General features: G+C 39.0%; 2 protein-coding genes across 4 annotated transcripts in view; one reads left to right on the top strand and one right to left on the bottom strand.

Moving 5' to 3' along the window:
• PIK3C2G (phosphatidylinositol-4-phosphate 3-kinase catalytic subunit type 2 gamma) overlaps positions 1-19,647 on the top strand; it is a 250,762-nt gene extending 231,115 nt beyond the window's left edge. For all 3 annotated transcript variants that reach the window (XM_086885512.1, XM_086885513.1, XM_086885515.1), the window contains 2 exons: positions 14,192-14,317; positions 19,197-19,647. In XM_086885512.1, the coding sequence (XP_086741638.1) occupies positions 14,192-14,317; positions 19,197-19,349 (279 nt within the window). In that variant the 3' untranslated portion in view covers positions 19,350-19,647. The remainder of the gene's footprint in view (positions 1-14,191; positions 14,318-19,196) is intronic.
• Positions 19,648-22,844: 3,197 nt separating this feature from the next.
• The window catches only part of PLCZ1 (phospholipase C zeta 1), a 45,219-nt gene continuing 43,796 nt past the window's right edge, over positions 22,845-24,267 (bottom strand). The window contains exon 13 of the mRNA XM_023925704.2: positions 22,845-23,000. Within this exon, the coding sequence (XP_023781472.1) occupies positions 22,918-23,000 (83 nt within the window). The 3' untranslated portion in view covers positions 22,845-22,917. The remainder of the gene's footprint in view (positions 23,001-24,267) is intronic.

The following is a 24,267-nucleotide window of genomic DNA, read 5'->3' as shown; positions in this document are numbered from 1 at the left end:
GGTTACAGGTGTGAGACAGATACAGAAACTGGGTTTCCTTAATGGCTGGTAATGGCCTTTTCCAAGAAAACCAATTTTGATACTGTTTTGGCCCTCTCAGCAGACACATTTTGATAGCAGTCAGACATAAGGCATCGTGCAGCAGCATGACTTTTTGCAGCACCTCAGCCTGGAGCTCTGGGTTGATTATCCAGACATTTCTTTCTAGTCCAGCCTGTCTATGAAGAGGGAAGAGCTCAGCAGAGGGAGCAGTGGTGTATTTTAAGGAGCAATGTCATTTGGAGGTGTGATGCTCAGCTTTGTAACACTGTCAGGAGGCTGAGAGGTAAATGTTGAGTGCTCCTGGAGCCAGGCTACGGGAGGGGAAGCTGGCAGTGCTCCTGCAGCACAGAATTCCTGCAGGTGGAATTGGCTGCTGAGGGTGACTGCAGAGATGGAGCTGGGGCTGTGTGTGAAGTGTGATCTCTCAGTGGAGGAGCGTGTCAGCTGCTCCATAATGAATTCCCTGCCTAGATGTGCTCTCAAATTCCCATGGCTCACATCTCCAGCAATATCTGTGGCAAGAGAGCCTTTATTTGTCTAGCCAGGGGATTAGAGCATTTATGAGCTATTGTGGGTTCTTAGTCCATACTCTATGGCACCTCCATCCCAAACTGGATTACAATCCTTTTCCTAAATGGGGCCAAACTGAGGGGCTTATGTGAGCACCAGCCAGAAATAAAATGAGGCTGATGGTTTAATTAGTGGGATGAAGCACATGAGGCTTACATAGCTCTGACTGTTTCCTGCTGGCCACTCTGGCTTCTCATTTGCAATTCAAGCATCTCCATTCTGGTCTATAACATTCAATTCTTCTCTGTCCTGAGGCTTGTTTTCTGTGTCCTGTGTGTCACTTTGACAGGTGAGATCAGCCTCTGCTGACAGGCCCAATTTATACAAACTTTACCTTCAGGATGCAGCATAAGACCCTCTTTATTTTTTGTGTTCAGCTTTCTAAATCTAAGTGACTTTGATAAACTTCTGCTAAAGTTCTAATTGGTGGGAGGGGCGTATCAAAGTGATTGCCATGCTGATGATATCATTGAGATTTCAGGTGGTGTGCAGATGCACATAAACAATTTGCAGGTGTTGGAATTAGTCTTTGTTTCTCCTTTTTTTTTTTCATCATTGTAAATGTGTAGGTTCCTAACTGTGTTCTTAGGAAGTTCTGGTCATTTAATTAAATGAAAGTAAATTACAGCATAGATAGCTGTGCAGTGCAAACATAAAACCCAGGGGTCAGTTCACTTCATTATGGAAAGGGACAGCACAACTTGAAGTTACTGTGTTTCTGTTGAAAGCAGGTAACTTAAACCAAAGCCATTTTAGTGAGTTTGCAGAGAAGTGGTAGGAGTCCCATTCAGCAAGACTAACAATGATTCATGACTTGAAAATAAGATCATTCTTGTGGCAGCCTAACTTAGGCAATCATGTTTTCAAATCCTGGGCTTCCAATTCCTTCCATGCCCATCCATCCATTGTCATCTGACCTGAAATATGAAATAATGCTTCTGGGTACTGTGATACTGGGCTGCCTTCAGACCAGTAACCTGAAATAAGAAGGTTCTTTATGCCATTATTAATCTTCTCAGCTTCCCAGTCATATAAATCAATCTTTCTGATGTGTCCTCTTTTTTTTTTCCGTTTCCTTTCCTCTTCTTTTTTTTGCTTGAGCTCAACAGGGATTTTAAAAATATGCCAAGATCATATCTTATTCAAGACATGTTAAAGCTGTTTCAGGTATATTCAGTCTTTTGCAGAGTCTCACTAATTATATTTTAGTGGTTCATCTGTGCAGAGATTACTTTGCTATCTTGTTTTATTTCATAATTTATAGTAAATAATTTTTGTTCTGCTCTTCCCTATTTAATTTATCTCTATAAAGAGATTTTATGATGTGCTCAGATGTGAAAATAATTGTAGTAGGCCAAATTAATCCCAAACATGGCTTCACAGAACTGACAGGAATTGTGATAGAGGCTTTTGATCTACGTAAATAAATTTGATTTAGTGTCTGTGCAGGTTTACTTCTAGGAGTTTTAATGGGAAACCTAGATCCTGCTGTGCAAATCCTATATTGATATACAATGCACAAGAGACTCCCTAAGGAGCTGGTATTTTTTATAGCCACTCTCAGGTGTCACACTGGTTCTTTAAGGGAGGAAGCCAGAAGACTGCAGTGCTATAACTTTGCAGGAATTTTTCCTGAAGGGAATTTGCCCATTCACGTGGGGTGTCTTAGAGAAAAAATTGCTTTGGATCCAACACATCCACACGTGCCAGATTTGCTGCCGATGCACAACTCTCATCCCTGGATCAGCTGCAGTCTCTCCTCTCCCTCACTGCTGCAACATTTCAGTCATGTGTGAAAAAAGCCAGTCCTGACTGAGGAAAACTCTACCAAGATTTCTACAAAGACAAACAACAGAGAACAGCCCTATGGATTTTGTGACTGGAAGGGACCATTAATCTAATCTAACCTTCTGCAAAGTAAAAGCTGTATTTTGTCACTGAGGCAATACTTGCAGCCAAGGAAACTGTTTGAACACAGAGATGTTAAGGCTGGTTGGTAATGTTTGCCTACAGTTTAAGGCTGTGGGTGCACAATGAAGACAAGTTCTGTTAAACAGATATTTATAAGATACTAAAAATGTTTCAGTCTCAAGATTTCCCTCAGCAATTCATAGGTTCATTTGAATCCTGAGATTCTGCAAGTCAGGTGGCTCACTGCTTCTACTTATGATTTGAATGGCATCACCACGACTGCTGAGGAAAATAACTTTAAATTCAATTTTCAAATATAGAAAAGCCATGATGCCAATAAAATGCAATTTTCCAAGCATGTATTACATAACTTGAAGTCAGCTTACTGGGGCACTGCTCGCTCCTCTCAAATACAAACAGTGCAACACTGGGCACTTTATGCATAGGGTTTTACATCAATATTGCCTTAATAAATTGAGGCTGGGCTAGAAGGAAACATTTGTGTAGGGGTGAAAACCCTGGAGGCCTGGAGATTTTGCCTCTGGAGTCATGGAGGATGTGGCAGGTGGAGGGGTGAGACAGGGCAGGTTTATTTTTTAAAGACAATAGCACAGTACCTGGCAAAGGGCACTGAATGGTCTTAGGAGGAATATGAAGGAGCCCCAGGGGAGGTTTGTTTTTGCCTCTGAAAGAATTTGTTACCTTAGAACAAGAATAGTCCAATTGTGGCAGCACAATACCCAGAAAAGCAGCAGTAGGCAGGAACAGGACACAGGGGGAATGCTGCTCTGCTGTAAAAATGTAGGCTTGGGCAGATGTGGAGATGAATATATGAACACTGAAGTACATGTAGGGTTTGAACTTGAACAAGTCCAGTTCTGTTCACCTTTATTAACCAACACAGAGAGTGGGAGCTATCCAGAGCCCACCAGGTCTCACACAGGGCTGGCTATGGGCTGGTTTAGCTCCTCACAGCCAGAAACAGCCAGGCTTCCTAATGCTGGGCTTGCTCACTCCTCAAAAAAACACCAGAGACAAGAGAAACAGCCATTGCTGACATCCAGAGAGAGGTTTCTAACATATTTCCTTGCCTGCTTCACGGAGAAGAAAAGGGAACAGTGGCTCAGCATTGGCTCAGGCTGTTTTTGCCACTGACTTCATTGCCATGACTTCAGGCATGCCCTGTTTTCCTAGATAAGCAGCTAAACTTTCAATCCTCACTGACAAACACTTTTGCCCATTACTTCTTGTGGACAGACTAACTCCTCAGGGGTAGAAGGGAGGAGAAACAAAGCCAAGATATCCTGAACATCGTGCCAGTAAAATGTAAAATGTTACTAGAATTCAGGAAAGCGTGCGTGGGCGATGAATTCACAACCAATTTTACAGGGGGAAAATTTGCTGCAAGAAAAATAAACTCCTACAGTTCTTTGCAAAAGTACTTCCAGCTTTCCTTTTATAAAAGCTCTGAAGCTGTCATGTACCACTCCTGGTGATTAATGATTCTGGGATAGCTGATATGTGGGTGACGAATTAGCAATCAGCTTTAGGCTTACACAGACACCCAGCCTCTTTCCATTTCGTGTCCTACGCCGTGAGAGTACAAATTGCTTTCAAAAATGTTTGTGAGATGTGATGGTTTAAATGTGTTGGGATGAAAGGTGGAAGCCAATCTTCCCCCAGTCCAAAGGGATGAAGTCTAAGCCTGCAGCACAGGGCTATAGGGATGTTCCCACCTGCAGTACAGGTGGATTCTCTGCTGCCTTTTCTGGGTTTTCCTTCAGCTTGAGCTGGGAAAGGGTTGGAGATCTTTGTTCAGTCTTAGCTGGTTTCCATCATTCCTCTCATGGGCTCACTAACTTTTTCACTTTGTGATTATCATGATATAGATTTAAATGGAAAATACAGAATAGCTGCCAACAACGCCTGCCAGTGGAATAAAAAGCCACATTATCCTTTCAGAATATTATGAATGTGTACTGCTTTCCTTACTGCAGCCAACAGGGATTGGAATGGAGGTGCACAGGTAGGCAAGGCAGGGATGGAAAACAAGTGGGAAAAATATCACTCTGAGCTGAACAAAGTTATCCAGAGAGTATCAGTAGCAGAATTAAATCAGCAGCTTGGCTGACACAGGAAAGGTAACATTCAGGTGAAGTTCTCCTTAGTCTGGCACAGGAAAACAAAACAAAAAGCCATAGGAAGAAAGCTCTTGTACTAACTCTAGCTTATAAAGCATTTGTATTTAATTTTATATTCATAGAAAATTCTTTTGAAGTGAAGGAAAATTAGCTCTGATAAGCTATGTTCTCCTTGAGACTCAAAATTAGCTGAACACCTCTAAACAAAGGGTACTACTACTCAGCAGTAGTTTAAATTGGAAAGAGATGAGGTCTGTTCTTGTGGCACAGGGATTACTGTTGGATTCAAACATATTTGTTTTGAAAGGTGTTTGACAAATATGTTGTACAGAAAGTTCTGTTATTATTTCTTGTTAAACACTTTAATCTGTCACAGTCACCGTACTGCCTCAGCTCTAAATTCTAACTGCTCATTTTAAAATAAGTAATTCCCTACATAGTTGATATGTGTTGAATAAGACAAAAAAAAAAAATAAAAAGACAAGAAGACAGCAAACTGAGTTCTGTTTAATGATATGAGGGATCTGGGAGATGAAGGTGAACAAAAATTAGATTTGCCACTGGTTGCAAATGAAGAAAACATTAAAAATAATTGTGCAGACAGAGCAAGATCAAGAGAATAAAAATAATTTCCAGAACCCTACAACCAGCTTAGACAAATGAAAAATATTTCCTCAGGGAGGGAGAGATCTATATCCCACATTAATGGGAAGATAAAACAAGCCCATGGTGAGACATGAGGTTGCTACAAGAGATGCCAATGAGAAAGGCCAGATCCTGGTGTCATGGGGCAGAAATGAAGTAGTTCATCTTTATAAGGCTTTGATAGTAAACTATTTCTCTCAGGATGTTTTCTTAACTAGAATACAAGTTCAAAGAACAGTTCTCAGTAGGGTTGCTGGGGAGTGATTGATTCTTCAGGAGTGATTTATTGTTACTAAAACTTAGTTAAGGACAGACTAACAAGGACACGAGTCAATTGTGCAAATATTTAAGGGAGAAGACAGGAAGGTTCAAGAGGAATTATTTAGAACATTGAGCAAGAGCGTAAGTAGAAGTAATGAGAGCTAATTAAGGAGCAGAAATTGCAAGGCTCATATAATGAAATGCTTTCTTACACAGGGAGATGGCATGCTGTAGAATAATTGAAGGAAAAGTGCAGGGAGATTGTACAGTTGGAGAAATTAAAGATAGGCACATACAGACTTTTGTAACTAATTAAGAAATTGAGAAGAAAAATAGTGCAGAATGAAGACACAGATCACAGTCTCACTGTTTCTTTACACATTTTTATATTCACTTACTATCTGGGCCCAGGCAAGGAGAGAAAAGAATTTGTATGTGGTAGAGAGATAGAAACAGAACAGCAGCCTTTGCTTGTGTTTCTTTTCTCAAAGGCTAATTTATTTTCATGCCCTCTAACAGGCAGCAGTGCTCTTAATCCTGAGTGATTTCAAAAGGAAAGCGAAACGGGGATTTGTCTAAAGTATTTGTTCTCCTTTATATTTTGTTCAAAAGAAGAAATTCTGGGATCTGTGTTTCTAAGGGTCAAAACAAGATCATTCTTATCTCAGCCAGTGTCATAGACTTTGTGACTAAACGTTCATCTGAAAGTAACATGTTCCAAGCACAACAGTAATACAGGGCTGAAAGCAGTGGAATTTAGTTTCCTTATGGGCTTGGTGGTCATTCTGAAATAAAAGCTTCTGAGTCTTCTTCATGAAATCTACTCTCTGCATTCTTCACCCTGCACTAACATTGCTGATCCACAGGATAATATAGCATAACTGAGCCTTGATTCTTTATTTCTCTCACCTATTAGAAAAAAACAAACAAAAAAAACCCAAAAAAAAAAACCAGTGGAGTTAATTGTCTCAAAGATAGCAATGCAAACACATTGCCTTTTCATTCAGGAAAAAAAAAATCTATGTGATTCTCACTCAGCTCTTTCACTGGGAGTTGTACATTTATTCCATACATTCCCACTTCTGTTTCATATTCTTTTTTTCAGCCTTGGTAACTTTTTTATGCCCTCATGGTGCCACGTGGAGCACACAGTGATCAAGTCCCAGGCATCAGTGAAGATCCTGTGGATGTACAGACTCTTCCCCATTCCATTATACTATTTTATATATATATTATATTATATTATATTATATTATATTATATTATATTATATTATATTATATTATATTATATTATATTATATTATATTATATTATATTATATTATATTATATTATATTATATTATATTATATTATATTATATTATATTATATTATATTATATTATTATATTAACATTATATCAAGTTGGGATTGTGTCTCTCCTTATCTCTTTGTGGATCATCAGGACAATAAATTATTCTTTTTAAATGGGGCATCAGAGAAACATTTCAGTGCATTTCTTCAACTTTTTGGTTTCAGAGCACTATAGAAATAAAGGCTTGAATAAAGGGAGAGAAACCCATGTGAGCTTCTGGGTATCCTAGGCCAGCTTTCATTTTATTTAATTCATTTAAGCAGAGGTAGATGGGCTGTCCTCTATAAATGACTGAAGCAGATGAGAAGCATTTTGCATAATTCTTAGAAAACCCTGGGTCTTTTGGGATGCAGTCCTTTTTCCAGAACCATCTCCTTTAAAAAAATTAAAAAAACAAAACCACAAATTTGGGTTTTTTTTAAATATTTAACAAATAATTCCTGCTCATTTTGAAAACCCCAGTATCTCTGTGCCTTGGGATCAGTTTGAAACTGAGATGCTTACCTGTGTGATGTGCTGGAATCACTTTTCCATCTCACTGTGCTGGATCAGCTGCCTGACCACAGCTGTTTTGAGCACCATGAATTATCTTGCCCAACCTCCAGTGATCACCCCAAAATGGACCATTTTCCCCCCGGTTTCTGGTTCCATACACACATTTTGTCACTGGTGATGGCACAAAGCAGCAGGATCTGTCTCAGCTGGGGCCAGGCACCAATGTGGGGGCAATTTAACCAAACCAAGCCAGGAGATGTCCCCAGTATGACAGAATGAACCTCTTGCTGGTTTCCCCCTTGACAGGGATACTTTTTCCCCATTTGACAGGCAGGAGCCCTTGGAAATTGTTGGTTGTTGGTTGACTTTTTAGAAATTTTGTGTCTCAGGACAGCTCTAACCCTATTTTTGCCAGCACAATTTTTCCCCCTCAGGAATGCTCCATAAGCAGCTGTTACAGCCAGGCTGCTCCAGTCCTGGCCACTCTGCTACAGGCAGCATGATGAGGATGCTGAAGGTATTGGACATAAGCTATATTTGGATATTCACATCAATAACGTGCACAGAGCATCTTTACATTTTTAGCATGGTAAATGACAAAGCCATCTGGAGGCTAGCTCCACAGACACTGCCAGATTTTCTGAAAGGTAGAAAATGCCTGCTCAAAAAAATGCTCTCCAGAATTTCCCTGACAGCAAAATATTTTTATTGTCCTGCATTAAGTTGAGATAAATGCAATTTCTTCTTTGGTTGCCTTGTCACTGACCTCCATGGCGGTGATCTCTGTCAGTGTGTCTTCATGTCTTCATGTACATACCCAGATAACCCAAAAAAATTTGGATCAGGAAATGTAACAAAAAAAACCTGCTGCTGAAGAGAAGCAGTTAAATATTTTCAAATTTTAGGTTAAAAAGGCTGTTGTTTGGGGGAAGAAAAATGCCATATTTCTGCAATCACTTTTGGCCAGTTGCCTTCCAGTTTTGTCTTGCCAATAGCAGACAGTGCAGGGTGTGTTGTAGTGATAGAGTGGATTATCTTCTTTTGTAATTATTATTGAATTACTGCGATTGGGATTTTATTTTTAATTTTCTTCGAAGCAATTTGGGTCTATTTTGCAAGAAGAAAATGAAAAGCTCAGTGGGAGGGTAGAAGAGAGGTGTTCATGCTTTGGTATATGCATAGCTCAAAGGAAGAAGAAGGAAAGGTCTTGGTACCACATTAATATTTGGGAAGTAACCGTAACCACCCATTTTTCCTAAAGTTTATATATCCTTGTACATATCCTGCTTTTGAAGGAGCCTCTTGCTTTGTAATACTAATTTCTCAGCTCTGTAAGCTTAGAAGTAGCCCAGAGGATGTTCTCTTTTTCCTAAGGCAGAGGCTGTATTTGCTAATTAAGCTGCAGCTTTGACAGACAGGGTTTAGCCTTCCTCTGCTCAGTTACACAGGGACTCAGAGGAAGAGAAAAGCAGCAGCAATGATGGCTCTTCCACGTTCCTTACTGGTTTTAATTTAGTCTAGAGGCAGTAATTTACAGAGGTTACTGCAGTGCAAGGATGATTTCTTCTGTGGATTTTTTTCTAATCCTCCTTTATTGGATAATAATCAAATCCAACTAATGTCTGTATATAATATATAGATATTTTGTCTTGTTGAAGGTTTTTTTCCTAACCACTTACTAGAGTGGTTTGCTTTCAAAAGGTGTATGAATATCTTGATATTAAAAATTAAGAAATATTTTGTAGTCCTTTCTTCACTATGTAAATAAATCTTCACAGCAGTGTATGTAAGAGAAGAACATAAGGATGGTAAAGGATAGAAAGACTAAGAGAACTACTGAACAAAGTGAATTATTTTTATTTGAGGACAGTAGCTGAAATGGGAGTCTTTCTAATGTCTGAATATATATATCTTTATATATATATATATCTTTATATATATATATAATTTCTTTTTCCATTGAATAAAAGGAAGAGAGAAACTGAGATTTAAAAATGTCAAGGAAATTAACTTTTCAGGGAAGAAAAGTAGTTATTTATAGAGGAGGAAAGATGTCATTAGTTAATACAAGTTGATCATTTGTTTTTACTGTCAAAATTGTTGAAAATGAAAAATGGGAAAAAGAGAACAGCATCTGGAACTATCAAATGTTCAGGAGCCATCAATCTGTTCCTCTCTAGGACAAAAGGTGATCTGCATGTCTAACACTAACAGAAACTGATGACATGATTTAAATTTGAGGCAAAAGTCACAAAAAGTAAAAAGAAAATTTTACATTTCTTAGGAAGACGTGAGTTTTAAAAAGTTTTACAGTAAATAATCCTTAAAATGAATATTTTAAAAATCATGTGAGCATGGCTCAATATTCATATTGGATGCTAAATCACTTAATAGTTGAATATATGGCAAATTTTTCAGTAGTTATGCCTATAGTAATGCTAACAAAGAATGATTGTGTTAGGAGAGTTGAGGATCATTAGTAATGATCATGGAAGAAAAGTCATTAGGATAAAATATTTCTTGTGGAAAAATTAATTGAATTTCATCCATTATATCCCAGCCACAGCTACTATTTTTAAAATTAAATTATATAGGATGTAACCTATCTGTGTGGATTTCTGTAAGCAAATATCAACATTTTTTGGTTTTGGAAAATAAAACCAGAGTGGAAAGTGGAACACAGTCATAACAGATGCAGGCTCTGTATTTTAGGTTTTCACTATTGAATTAGACATATGAAAAGATGCAAATCCAGAGTATTATTTTCTCTCCCTCATTCTCCCTCATTCTTAAATATTTTCAGCACCTTCTGCCTGACTTTAGAAGAAAATAACATTTCCAAAGTAAATTCCTTTTTTTAACATAAATACAGGCAATTGTAACTGAGTTCCTTAAAAAACATCTGTCATTATCAAGGTCAAGTAGGCTGGTCATTCTCTGAGAAAATAGTTCAATCATCACTTGGCTGTTGAAGAAAGAAAATACAGTCAGTTTCTAAATTCAATTTGAGCCAGCTTCTAAATTCAGATTGTTTTATTGGCAGATCAAAATCATCAGTTTTGTGGGATTTTTGTCCCTAAGCATATCAAGAGAACCTATGGCATTTTTGTTGGGAGCTTGGTGTTACACCTTTACAGCCTTGCAGATTTTTATAGCTTGGATTTATTTGCAAACAAACACAATAAAAGATTTAAGACAGTAATTTAAATTGGGAGTAACTTCGTCTTAAGGAAGTAAAAGCCTTTATTTTTGGGTTAATGAAATTACTTCAGAATTAAACACAAATAGAATTCATTTTAAAACTTTAGGATTTTTCTGTTACCTTGATCACAAGTCCATTCAAGCCATAAAGGTTTTGTAAAGTACAAAATGGCTTTCCCAAGGTACCCTTTGATTTTCCTTCTGGCCTGGACTATGGACAGGAATCAGTGATTTTTTTAAAAACTTTTAATAAGAATAAAGAGGGAGTTTGCTGGATTTCAGACTATTATGAGTCTGCTAGAAATCTTACTCAGTTTCTGTCATGAACTATCAGAGCAGGTATTCTTTGGTGCAAAGAGAGAAGTTCCACCTGAATATGAGGAAGAATTTCTTTACTGAGTGGGTGACCACAGTCTGGAACAGATTGCCCAGAGAGGGTGTGGAGAATCCCTCACTGGAGATGTTCCAGAACCATCTGGATGCAATGCTGTGCCATATGCTCTGGGATGACCCTGCTGGAGCAGGGAAGTGGGGCCCTTCAAGCCTGACCCCATCTGGGATTCTGTGGTTTTGGTCAGGTATTCCTTATGTTAACCTAAATTTATAAATAAGCCAGGGCAGTCTGAGTTAGAAGTGATCACTAAATGTGATGCTGTAATATGACAGAAGTCATAATCCTTAGTAAGAAAAATATTTCTGATGTTTCCTCCATTTTTCCTTTATTCTCCATTCTCCTTTATTTCAGTGCTCAACTCAGAAACCCTAGGAGAGGATTAGTTTGCCCAAAACTTGGGGATTTTTTTTGCCTGCTATGTCTGTTGTCTTAATAAAACAGTTTACTTCAAATTCCACCTACTTATGATTTTAAAAGAGATTTTTTGCCACGTTAATCCAAGCCTTGTTTTGGCATTACAGTCAAATTGCCACTATCACTCCTTGTTCCTGCTAGGAAGTGTCTAGCAAAGTACAACTCTTTCCACTGCAAGTCTTGCCTCAAGAAATCCTATGGTTAAGCAGGCTCTTCACAAGAAAAGAAATTCAGCTCTTGTGCCAGTCAAAAGAGAAACCGACATAAACTCATCATATGAGCTTTTTTGATTGTTTGGTGGCATAACAGTGCCTCTGCAGATGGAAAATTGGGACAATAGTGGGATTTGGAGCAGCCTGTTTGCGTTTCCTCAGCAAGGGAGGAGGAAGGGGGGAAATGTCACCTCTAAAGTGGGGGAGAAAAAAAACAATAATCAGAACTACAATGTCTACTTGGAATTCAGGTGGCTGCACATCAAATTACCTCTAACAGTCTGACTGCTGATTGCTACTATTCATGAAAAGTGGCTTTATTTTAGTTCTGAAATAATCCAGAGCAACAGCTCCCCCCTCGAGTTTTCCCGTCTGAATCGCTAAAATGTTCTCTTTTTTAATTTTCTCTCTTGACCCTCTCCTCCCACTCACCTCTTTCAACACATATTTAAATACATTCAAAGAGATAGTGAGGAAGTAGTTTTCAGTCCATCTCATACAGCCAAAACACTGCTGCAAAGTGCCTCCCTTAAATTTTGGGAGGAATCAGCTGACAGAGGAAGGTTAGTTGGCTGAAGGCAAGGTAACATGAGAAAGAGCAGTTCAAAGTGACAATTTTACCTGACTCCTTTTCAGTTAATCACATCCACTTCTGCACACCCATGTCCTGTTAAACCACATTACCTTTGGAGCCTGTCACCTCAGCCTGGTTCCTTCCTTTGTCTGAAACAACTAAAATCAGTTGACCTTCAAGTTACAGCGATGTTTACCTATTCACTGAGAAGTGGAGATCTTGATTACACTTAGGATCCTGGTTCCTTGGACTGGGACTCAGGGCTGCATTTCATTCTCCCTCCTGATTTTTAAGAGATGCTCTGTTTACTGTTACTTGTAATCCTCAATTGAAGTTTTAGTACAGTCCTAAATCAACAGAGATGGGCTTTCAAGTGGACAGTGTAAATTATAAATCCTGCATTAACAATGCAGCCACATTGGAAAATACCCTTTAGTTCCATTGCCCTTTAATGGCTCTCTTATGTTGGCTATTGAATCCCATCTATCTAAATCCCATGGGAATTTTAAATCAGATGTGCTTTGGGGAACTTAGCAATAGCAATATTAATCACTCCCATAGTGCTGACAATATGTAATGGTTTGAGTGGGGCATCCTTTGATGCTGTATGATGTTAATGGTAGCAAGAATCAGCTTTGCAGTAGACCACATCATTTGCCTTGAAGGATCATTTCAGATAACAAAAACCAGAGGTTTGTTGTGCAAGAACTGGTTGTTCACACACACAAGCACTGTTTTCCTTCCCAACAGAGGAATTATTTATTGCTAGGAGACAGCAGTTTCTTCTATCCCAGGGATATGTTGTTGATAATGCTGTAGTAAGCCCCACATTTCCAGACACATACTGTGAATAATCAAAATCTGAGAAATTTCTTCATCCTGAGCCAGGTGTAAAACTACAACAGGAGATATAAATGCAAGTGCCTGTATAATCCTTTGGGTTCATTGGCTCCAAATGTTTTAAGTTCTCTTCTTTTTGCCTGTATTCTCATTTGCATCGTGCCACTGCATTGCTTGGGTGCTGACAGGCAAACTTCCTGTCAAAAATGCTGATTATATGATCAAAATTACTGATATTTTGATACACTCCATTTTGTGCTTTCTGACTGTACACTGTGTAACCAACACAAGGGTTTCTATTTCATTATAAGCCAAGCTTTAAGTGACACGTGCCTGCTCCGTAGTTTTTCATTTTTGTTTCTTGTGCGTTCTTTTGAAGCCTCAAGTAATATAATGTGTTTTCTGAGTAATTGTGATGCTGCTTTAGGAATGACTTTACAGCTCCTCAGAAGTTATCAAAAAATTCTCCACCCACCAGCACTGGCTGGTGTTGATGACTGAGCCTGGTTAATAGATTGTCTCTGATCTCGAGTTGCTGCCGTATAAGATGGAATATCTGGAATATTGTTCAGTAACCTGAACTGGAAAATTAAAGAGAGATTGCAGCTGTGTGATGGGCGAGATCAGAAAGGCTGCTGTAAGAATCCTGTTCTGCCCATATTGCTGCAGGAAATGCTCCTGGCTCTTCTATAGCAATATGTTTTACAAAACACCCTTAGAAACCATCGGTCTCCCCAATATCAGCACAGATACTTGGGGGTTAAAATCAGTAGGAGCTTACAATCTAAAATCCAGTTCCTCTGCCTTGCTCTGGAAAGTGGAAAGGCCAGACTTTGTATCAGATTAAGATGAGTTAGAGTAGATTGAGGCTTAAGGATTTTTTCCATCAGAATGTAAATATTAAAGACAGATAATTTTACCTTGTCTTTGTGTTATTTAATTTTTATTTTCCAGATTCCATTTTAAGCTGAATTCTACTAATGCTTGTTATTCCACTAGCACTCCAGTTTAGCCCAGAGAATACTGAAAGTGCAACATGTTTTTATGTCTGCTAAAAGCCCAGATTTCATTTGGTACTTTTTGTTTTCTTTGCTAGAACATGGACACTCATATTTATGACCTTCTTGTTTTCCAGCACCTCCCAGATGGCTCTGCCCCAAGTGCACACGCTGAATTTTATCTTCTGCCAGATCCTTATGAGGTCAGTCGGAGGAAAACAAGAACAGCTCCAAGAGGCTCTGACCCTTCTTACAATGAACTTGTGAGTACTGTTCACTTTCTTCCACCCCTTCTTGTTTCATGGAATCATGGAATGGGTCAGGCTGGAAGGGCCAACAGTGGTCATCTGGTCCCACCTCCCAGCTCCAGCAGGGCCATCCCAGAGCACGTGGCACAGGATTGTGTCCAGATGGTTGTGGGATATCACTGGTGAGGGATTCTCCACAGCCTCTCTGGACAATCTGCTCCAGTGCTCAATAACTGTACAAGGAAGTTCTTCCTCCCATTCAGGTGGAATTTCCTGGGTATCCGTTCCTCCTGTTGCCTCTTGTCCCATTTCTGGGCCCCACGGAGCAGATCCTGGTGCATCCCCTGACCTCTTCCTGCAGATGGTGACAAACATGGATGAGGTCCCCTGTCAGCTGTCTCTTTTCCAGGGTGAGCCCAGCTCACTCAGTTTTTTCTCATGAGAGAGATGCCCCAGTCCCCCTCACCATCTCCATAGCCCTTCACTGGACTCACTCCAGTGGTCCCCTGCTTTTCTTCGTCTGCTGAGCTTGGAACTGAACACAGCACTCCAGATGTGCCTCACTAGGGCTGAGTAAAAAGGCAGGGTCACCTCCCTCAACCTCCTGTCAATGCTTTTCTTGATGCACCCCAGGATCCCTTTTTGGCCATGAGGGCACACTGCAGGCTCATGTTGTCCACCAGAACCCCCAGGTCCTTCTCTGCAGAGCTCCTTCCCAGCAGGTCACCTACAACCCACACAGGTGCAATTTCTTTTATTTGCTTTGCCCTCTCTTGAAACAAAACAACAATGCAACATTTTTAGAGCCGTTGCAATGAGGATGACCAAGAAGAAGGAATGTACCATAAGGAGAACCACAAATGGTGATGACTGTCTGCTTTGCATCTTTCTCAGACATGAAACAGCGTCTTTTACGTCTCTCTGTTCAGGAAAACAGTTGGATTTTTCACAGTGCCCTGTCTTACCCCATAACCACAGTTACACGTTAGCCAAATGAGATCAAGCATCATTGCACCATAACCCAGCAGTTCTGAATGAAGATATGCACAATAGCATGAAAAGTATTAATTGAATGGATGCTGTTATTCAAATTAACATTTGAAAATTGGCTGTCACTGTCCTAAATGATAACACAAGAATGAATAGCCAGGTTCTTTTCATGTTCAAATGCCATTAGTTCACAGCTATATATGATTATTTCACACACCACTGAAGTGCTCATGCCTCTGGGGTGAAAGGAAACATTTGTATGGAGAAGCATTTATGGCAGAATGGGAAGTGGTATAAACTGTGTTCGTTTGTAAGGGCAGATGAGATTGAAACAGTAGGTGGGATTGGAGATTATAATTATTACATGTAACAAATCTCCTAAAGATCTCAAAGCAATTTACAAATGCTCTTTCAGCAGGCTATAAAGTAGAAGGCGTGGAAAATATTACCACTCCACCCTGTTTCATAGATAAGATATGATGAAGGTTAGGTTAGTCAGCAGAGTCTCAGTGCTTATCTCTTCGTTTCTCAGTCCTGGAGTTGTAATATTTCTCTTTTCCCACATCTGTTAATTACAAAAGTTGCCTGCTTACACTGATGACTTCCAGCATTCTGTAAGAAGGCTCCCTGAGTAGTATTGCTGCTCACAGCTGAGATAGATTTCCCTCCCTACAGTACTGCAGTGGAATAACAAGAAACTAGGCTTTATTTTTTCTGTTCTTTCCTTCTTTTTTCGCTATCAGAGTGGAATGAGTCTAATTAATCTGTCTAAAGAAATTCCTTTACATTTGAAAGATATTTAAAGCAAACAAACATAATATGATTATATCATTACATTCATTGTAAGGTATCCAAAATGGACAACAGATAGGAGCCAGCCAGCAACCCTGGAAGACAATTATCTTTCAAATTGCTCTTAGAAACCTTTGAATGCAAGGAAATCCAAAATCCTGTCTGCAGTTAGTCACTAGTCACTGGGAGGAGATTTAATTGTGGTTCACGAGTATTCCGCTGCCGATGAAAGAAATCCCGTGAAAGCTTTAATGTCCTTAATCAAAACGGAGAGCCTTCTTCCCAGATGCTCAATCTTTTTCACTGGGAAGTGCTAATCACAGTGGGGACATATGGTTCCACTGAACTTGGCCACTTCCAACCCGATGCCTGTGCTTTAGCAGCTCTGCTCCTCCATATGTGATGTCATTCTGGATGCATTTTTTTGTCCAAGGCTGGTAGACTGAGGCAGAAGCCGCCCCAGGGAAGCAAAACTACTAAAAATATAAGTCAGCTGTCTCTTAAGTTAGTTGCTGTCCAAAACACTGTGTACAGAAATGTAGTAGCCTTTTTTATGAGTTCATAAGTTTTTATTAAAGCCAAATGGCTGGAAGGAAGCTGTATATTAATTTCCTTCTTTGTTCCAGACTGAGAAAAATCTGAAATGCGCTTCTCTTGGGTATTTTTGATTTTAGTTTTGTACTTCTATTGCTTATGACTGCCTACAGCAAATTATCAACCTTGCAAAACTGCTTTTTATGTTTGATTTTTACTCATGTGTGTGAGAGTGAAGATGTGAAAGTCCAGGAGGGCTGACAATAAAATGAGTTACAGCAAAAGTTTTGGAGCTGCTTTTAGCAAACAAATCCTTCTTTCCTCTTGTGCCTGTATTTGGATTTTGGAATTTGTGGCACTCAGAGCAGTTAATGTTATATTGCATTAAGAAATGGTGGTAGAGAAGAGAAGGAACACAGAAAAGTGGAATGCAGTGTAAAGAGAAAATGAAGGCAGAGCAGCCCCAGCCAGTCTGATGAAAGGGGAGGAGGGGAACTGCACCAGGAGCCACGGCTGCTCCCTCCAGCACCATGCATCAAAACTACCTTGGATTAATTACCAAACCTAGGAACTGTGCCATGGCTACCTATGGAGAAGCAACTGTCCCTCATTTGTGATTAAAATGTCATTAGACTCCTGTAGGTCAACAGTGTTTCTCTTTTTGCAGCCAGGAATAGTTGAATTCCAGCCCTAACTGTCCCACTGATTTGCTGCATGGCCACATATAACTCACCTCCATCTGATCTGGCTGTGTAAAAGGCAGGCAAATATTCTCACAGCACAATCATTTCAGGATTTAACTGTTCCCAAATTCTGGAATGTGTCATTTGTTTTATCCACACCCTTATTCAGCTTTCTCCAGACCTTTCTTCTGTCCCTACATCCTGATAATAATCCTTACTCCAGCTGAATTTGCAATACCATTTTAGAAAGAGTTTACTGGGATAATTTGAAAACCACCTACCCTGCACTGCAAAAGTCTGTCATTGCTCAAAGATTAAAGCCTATTTTTGACCAAAGATTGAAAGTTGCTCATTACCCCAGTTCAGTTTCTAAACATTTACAGCTGATATGTGTAGGTTTTGGTGATTTAAAGCAACAGCTGGTACCTTTAATACATTGGCAAAGAAACAAGGCAGCTTTCTTTGGTAACGTTAGCATCACCTCAGCATCAGATCACAGACTTATTCTGAATTATATTATGTTTACTGTGCCTGTCCTTGCTTTTCAGATTTTCTTCATCATCTCACTTTTATTTTGGTGAGGAAAAGAGAAGCTGTGGAATCTGTAATTCATGGACAATCTGGCAAATTAGGCACAGTAAACATGAAAACCAAAAAGCACCAGGTGCAAATTTCATGACAGCCATCCCAATCTATTCTTTCCAAAGGCTTCTAAATGGAAAAGGGAATTTTAACACCCTGGTAAGACCTTTCCTGGTGTCCTGTTGGTGCTTTCTGTGAGGGTCATCTGGTGTCCTGTCCATTCCATGCTCCCTGTGAAATTCCTGCAATTGCAAGTGGAAAAACAGAGAGGGTTTATCAGCCCAGCCCACAGAGGTCCAAGCCAGAGGGGCTCAGTCTGCCTCTCCTTTTCCTCAGCAGTGCCATAGGTAACAGCCTACACTCAGATTCCATGGAAAATCCAAGCAGGCAAATGAATTTAAGGCAGTTTCAGTTTTCCATTGTCCTGCAGTGAGAGAATGTCACCACCTTTGCTTTTTAAATGGCATAGAGAGATTAAAATTTAAAGCATTTTTCCACTGCAAGTGAAATAGCAAAAACATTTCCAGCCATACAAATTTTAGATTAAATGAGCTTCTCTTAAGAAAACTTACATTTCAGGCCCGCTCTGAGAGCATTCCTTCATATTTTTATCAGCCCACATGCAGTTTGCTCAACAGTTTTTGATTAATGCAGGGACTGAAGCACGGGAATTTGTTCTAAGTGCAATTTATTCTTGTTAGGCTATTGCTCCAGATTATTTGGGGTTTTTTTAAAATTCAGAAAATACACCATTATAATTTCATACTTAATCCCTGTGTGTTCTCACAATATTAAGGTAATTTAAAGCTATTTTAAATCTATAGGCATTAGTAGTTGTTCAAGACATGCTAAACTACCATCTCATTTATTTTGAGAAGTATCAACAGCACATCTGGAGTATCAGATATATCTAAATTTAGTAACTTCCATTTGCTGAACTGGGTCCAATCTTTCCTGGTTTTCACACAGAAAATTATGAATACTGTTGGTTTTTTTTCTCAAGCATTGTTCAAGACAGGTTTCAAATTTATTTTAAAATGGTAATCAGATTTCAGGAGCTTAAGCTCGTGATTCTAAGGTAGAATCTCTTTATATAAACCAGATAAGGTCAAATGTATTTCTGAGGTAAATTCACTAAGTTAAGTGAATTTGGCTCATGGTTAATAGCTTACTATTCTGGATGGAAGTTTAAAGCAATTATCACAAAGTTGGATTAATCATCATCCTGAAAGCTGCATTTGAAGTGCTTTGCCTGTCAAATAGATTAACAAACTTGTATTTTTTTTTTTCTATTTCACTATATACTATTTCAGATTGTATATGACAGAGTCACAGAGCTCCAAGGCCGTGTACTGAAGCTTGTTGTGAAAAGCAAAGGAACATTTGTGGGAGCTGTTAACATTCAACTGAGCAGTGTCCAGTTCAATGAAGAAAAGTGGTACTCCCTGGGAAACAGTGTAATTTAAATGCTCTCCAAGATGATTCAATTATTTGCCCACTCACGAACGTTTCTTTATCCCATTTCCCACGGTACATTTTGTCTCAGTTGCCCTTGAGAATAGGCAGTCATCTGCTGAGCACATACCCTAACATTTCATAATGCTATTGTCTTAAAAGTGCTGCCATGTTCCTGCCACAGATTCCTGACAGCGTGAGTTTAAGGAATCACGTGCTAAGGACTTGTAGCAATATGCAGAAAGTTCTTATGACAGCAATGAAGGGCTTGGTTTTGTTAATATTAAATAGTACTGTAAAAATACAAAATTCTCAGTGTGTGGGGCCTCATTCTTTGCCCATTAATTCCACTGACAGTGTTGAAACAATGCTGGTAATTGTGTCATTTATCATCACTGCATGTGATGAGTCCACCAGAAGACCACGGGATGGTTCCCTGCCAATACATTTCCCTGCAGATGTCCAGAAAATTTCACATTAAATCTTATCCAATCAATACTTTGGGTTTTTTAAAGAATGTTAGAAGTTTCTATACAATGTAACATTTAATCCAGGACATTAATTTGTCAACAATATGTATCATTGTTTCTTTTATTCTGACATCCAAGAGGCAGATATAACTGGTCATTTGTGTGAAGAGAGAAGGAGGAAGAAGATAGTGTTCATGAATAATGAGAATATATTGAGTGTGAGCTTTCAGGGGGGATTTATTCAAGCTCATGATGCCACAGATATTTGTTCAGCAGTCTTCCTACATTGCACTCCTATGCTGCATAATGGGTTCAAGTCAATACATGCATTGAATAGACTTAGAGCTATAAAATATATGTTTATATATTAAATAATGAACATGAGTGGTTCCTTTAAGTTCACAGATGCTAATTATGTGCTCTGTTTTTCTCTAATTTGAGGAAGCACTTAAACACCTCTTTAAGCATTTGGCATATGAGCAGCCACAATGAACTGTCCATTGCTGCCAGACTCTTGCACACACCCACTGACCATGTAAATAAACCTTTCCAGGGCCAGGGACACAGTTTTAAGGCACAGGAGATGTGTTGATTTGTGGTTTGATCTGCTGTAAATTTTAAGTTACCATATACTGGGCAGATCTGTCCTACCAGGTGGAAAAGTGGTCAACAGAGGGGTAATAATCCCAGAAGTGAAGATAATTGCCTTCTTCTCCCAAAGGACACCCACATCAGTCATCAGAATAGAAAGTTGTATAAAGCTCCTGAAGTGGGACTTGGAGTGTTAGGAAATGAAAGAAACTGGAGTTTTCCTCAGCATCAAACAAATGGACTTGATCAGCTTTTATCTAAAAATACTTTCCCCAGTCAAACTGATGTTCTAAGCTCCTCTTCAGCAAGGGGAGGTCAGGGGAACTCTGTTTGGATATTAATATTATTCATCTATTCAGAGCTGTAAGAAACTGTAAAATATTCACCACATGCAAGGGATATTGGCTGGCACACAGAATATCATCACTACAAAAATCAGGACACCAAACATTTTTGTACTATAGGGTCTCATGGGAAACAAATCAAGTGCTTTGTCATTCAAGCACAGAAAACACACTGAGACCAGCTTACAAAGTTATCGAATCACCTGACCTTACAGTTCAATATTGATTTTAGATTCCTCTTAGTCTACTGTCTCAGTTTCCTTATTAAAACCATAATGTGATTTTCTAACAGTGTTATTTCCTGTGACATTTCTAACCCTTGTTTACCACATGCCCTGATTTTCCATCTTAGAGCAACATTAAATAAAACAGCTTTAGAATAACAATAAACAAAAAGAGCATTACAATGCATCATCAGAACTATCTGCAAACTTAAGCAATATTATTTGATATTAAAGACACTTGTTGATATAACATCCTTTTTAAAAAAAAAAATCATATTTGAGTGACAAATCTGCCATTAGTTGTGTAACTGTAGTCCTGTGGAAGGTCAACAATGCTTCAGTTCTGAAAGGAAGACGGGAAAATTGTGTCTCATGGGTAAGATCTACACTGATGTTAAGCAAGTAGTTGTCCTCCTAGATTTCACACACATAATCAACCCATGGTTTTTCTGAAATTCTCCAGTTCTCCTCAGAGTACTGTGTTTCAAACTTCCTGAGTTCCCAGTAAGATGTATCCTGAGCTCCCTGCTCCTATGAGGAATATGGTTCTTTACAAACTCTCCATGAATTTTTTTATCTTGCTTTAGCAGCAGGACATTCAAGACTAAGCTAAGGAAAGGTACCAATACTAGCATATGATTTTTTTATGATTTAATTTTTTTCTGAAAACTATTTTTTCAGGTAAGAAAATGAAAGTGGGCACTAAAGAGGAATAATCCAGTCAGAGCCCACTTTTTATAAATTTAAAGGGAACATTGTATGTATAATTTTTCCTGTCCCCTAGAAAAGGTACAATGGTAAGAAATGTTTTTCAATACAATTACATCAATAAAGATGCCAATTTCACATGCTGATATCCTAAAAAATTAGCATGATCTCTTATATGTATTGGACTATTATTCTCACTCAATAAATAATCATATATTTGAAATTAGCTCCAAGTGACATTAACTCAATTTTTAAAATATTCAAAAGCATTCAGTGTTTATTAATTGTTTCTAAACAATCATAGAATAATGGAATCACAGAATGGCTTGGGTTGTAAGGGATTTTAAAGATCATCTCATTCCAACCCCATGCCATGGCCAGAGACACTTTGTAGGTTGCTCAGAGCCCCATCCTACTGGTTTTGAACACTTCCAGGGATGAGGAGTCCACAACTTCTCTGGAAACCTGTGCCAGTGCCTCACCACCCTCACAGTAATGAATTTCCTCCTTATACCCAGTTAAACTTACAGTTTAATTTACAGTTAAATGTAAATTACAATTTAACCTTTCAGTTTAAAACCATCCACCCTCTTCCAATCGCTGCATACCCTTCTACTGGAAGGTTCTATAAGGTTTCCCTGGAGCCTTTTCTTCTCTAGGCTGAACAGCTCCAACTCTCTCAACCTTTCCTCACAGCAGAGGTGCTCCACACCTCTGATCATTTTCATGACCCTCCTATGGACTCCCTCCAAAAGATCAACCTCTTTCTTGTGTTGGAGGCCCCAAAGCTGAATGCAACTTTCCAGGTAGGATCTCCTGAGAGCAGACTAGGAGTGTAAAACCACCTCCCTCAATGCTGATTTTGATAGCAAATGTGGGCTGTTTCCCCTTTTTCAATCAGTGGGAACTTCCCCGGCCTGTCCTGACTTCCCAAGTGAGGGATTGCGGCTCAGACCAGTTCCCTCAGGACCTGTGGATGTTTCTCATCATGTCCCATGGACCTGTGCACCTCAAGGCTCCTTAGGTTTTCTCAAACCCAGTCCTCTCCTACAGAAAAAGTAGGGCCAAGGACAGCAGCCCTTATTTGGGATACTCCTTTCATAAAAGTCCCTCTGGCTTCATAAAATCATTGTGAATGTGCCTCTCTGGGAATCAGGCCACTGAGGCTGTTGCAAAGCCACAAATGATACTTTATTGAAGCAGGGGACAATCCCCCAGAACAATTTCTTCTGCAGAACTTCACTAATAGTACCAGACATGAGCAAACAGCGATGCAGGTTCCAGCTTGATGCCTTCTTTGGATATCAACGGAATGTTACGGTAACCTGTAAATATAATGACACCTTTATTAGTGTATTAACCACAAGCACAAATATTATGATGGAGTGTTCTTATGATCACTAATGCAAACAAGGCATAATTTATGATTCTGTAAAAGCTCTTTAAAATAAAATAAAATTATACTGGAACTGAATATCATTTGTGCTGTTTTTTCTCATATATATATAGTATTTCAATTCTGGTATTTTTGGTGTCAGAGTGAAAAAGCCCAGTGTTTTTCAGGATGTGATATTTTTTCAAATGGAAGACTTTCAGCCCAGTGATATTTAAACATGGGCAAACTTTCATTGTAACATCTCAGGTTATGTGCTGCACACATTGCTTTGATAGCAAATGAAAGAACTTGTGAATCAGCAGTGATAGCACCAACAGAACGGTGCTGCAGCAGCCATGCACTGTGCAGCTGAGGCAGAAAAAAGTGAAGTGGAAGACTTTCTACTCTGATTTCTTAAAAAGTTAATTTCATATGAGTAATTCACTTTATCAAGGTCATGCCACCATGAAACTACGTGTTCATCTGGTTGTTGAAGCATTTGGAAAAGCCATAGTTCTCAATTTCAAACATAATTCACTTACCTGCTTAGAAAACAAAACAACTTCATCTTCAAAACCCCAGCCTGTACTGCTTTAAATGACTAAATGTCCATTATTTCATAATAATAAACCATGTCACTTATGGTTAAAAAAAGTTCTCTATTTTTTCTATGTATATATGTAAATAACTCCAGCTTTTTAAGTAAATCTGTTCTGTACAAGTATCCATGTTCTGAACTGCAATTTTCAAAATCTCTCTTTAGGTGTGTGTGGATATCTGTGGAGCCTTTGGGAACCACATTTACCTGGGTTTGGAATTTCTTGCTTCTTTTATACAGAATCATAGAATTGTTTAGATTGGAAAAGAGCTCTAAGATCATCAAGTCCAGCCTTTGACTGAACACCTCCTTGTGAACCAGGGCATGGCACTGAGTGCCACATCCAATTGTTTCTTGAACACCTTCAAAGATGATGGTTCCACCTCCTGTCTGAGCAGCTCTTTCTAATAATGGACAACCCTACCGGTGACAAAATTCTTCCTGATGTCCAACTGAACCTTCCCTGGCACAGCTTGAGCCATTTCCCCTTGTTCTGTCATGCTACACATAAGATCCTCTGGTATTTAAGGTTCGGATTCTAGGCAGCAAATATTAAAGTTGGTTGCAGGAAATTTACATCTGAGATCAGTTTTTAAGGCATGCACACAATACGTGGAAG

This window comes from Cyanistes caeruleus, chromosome 4 (assembly GCF_971803275.1).
Source record: "Cyanistes caeruleus chromosome 4, bCyaCae1.hap1.1, whole genome shotgun sequence".
Lineage (NCBI taxonomy): Eukaryota > Metazoa > Chordata > Aves > Passeriformes > Paridae > Cyanistes > Cyanistes caeruleus.
Note: the sequence above shows the minus strand (reverse complement) of the source record. Positions and strands in the feature narration are given on the sequence as shown.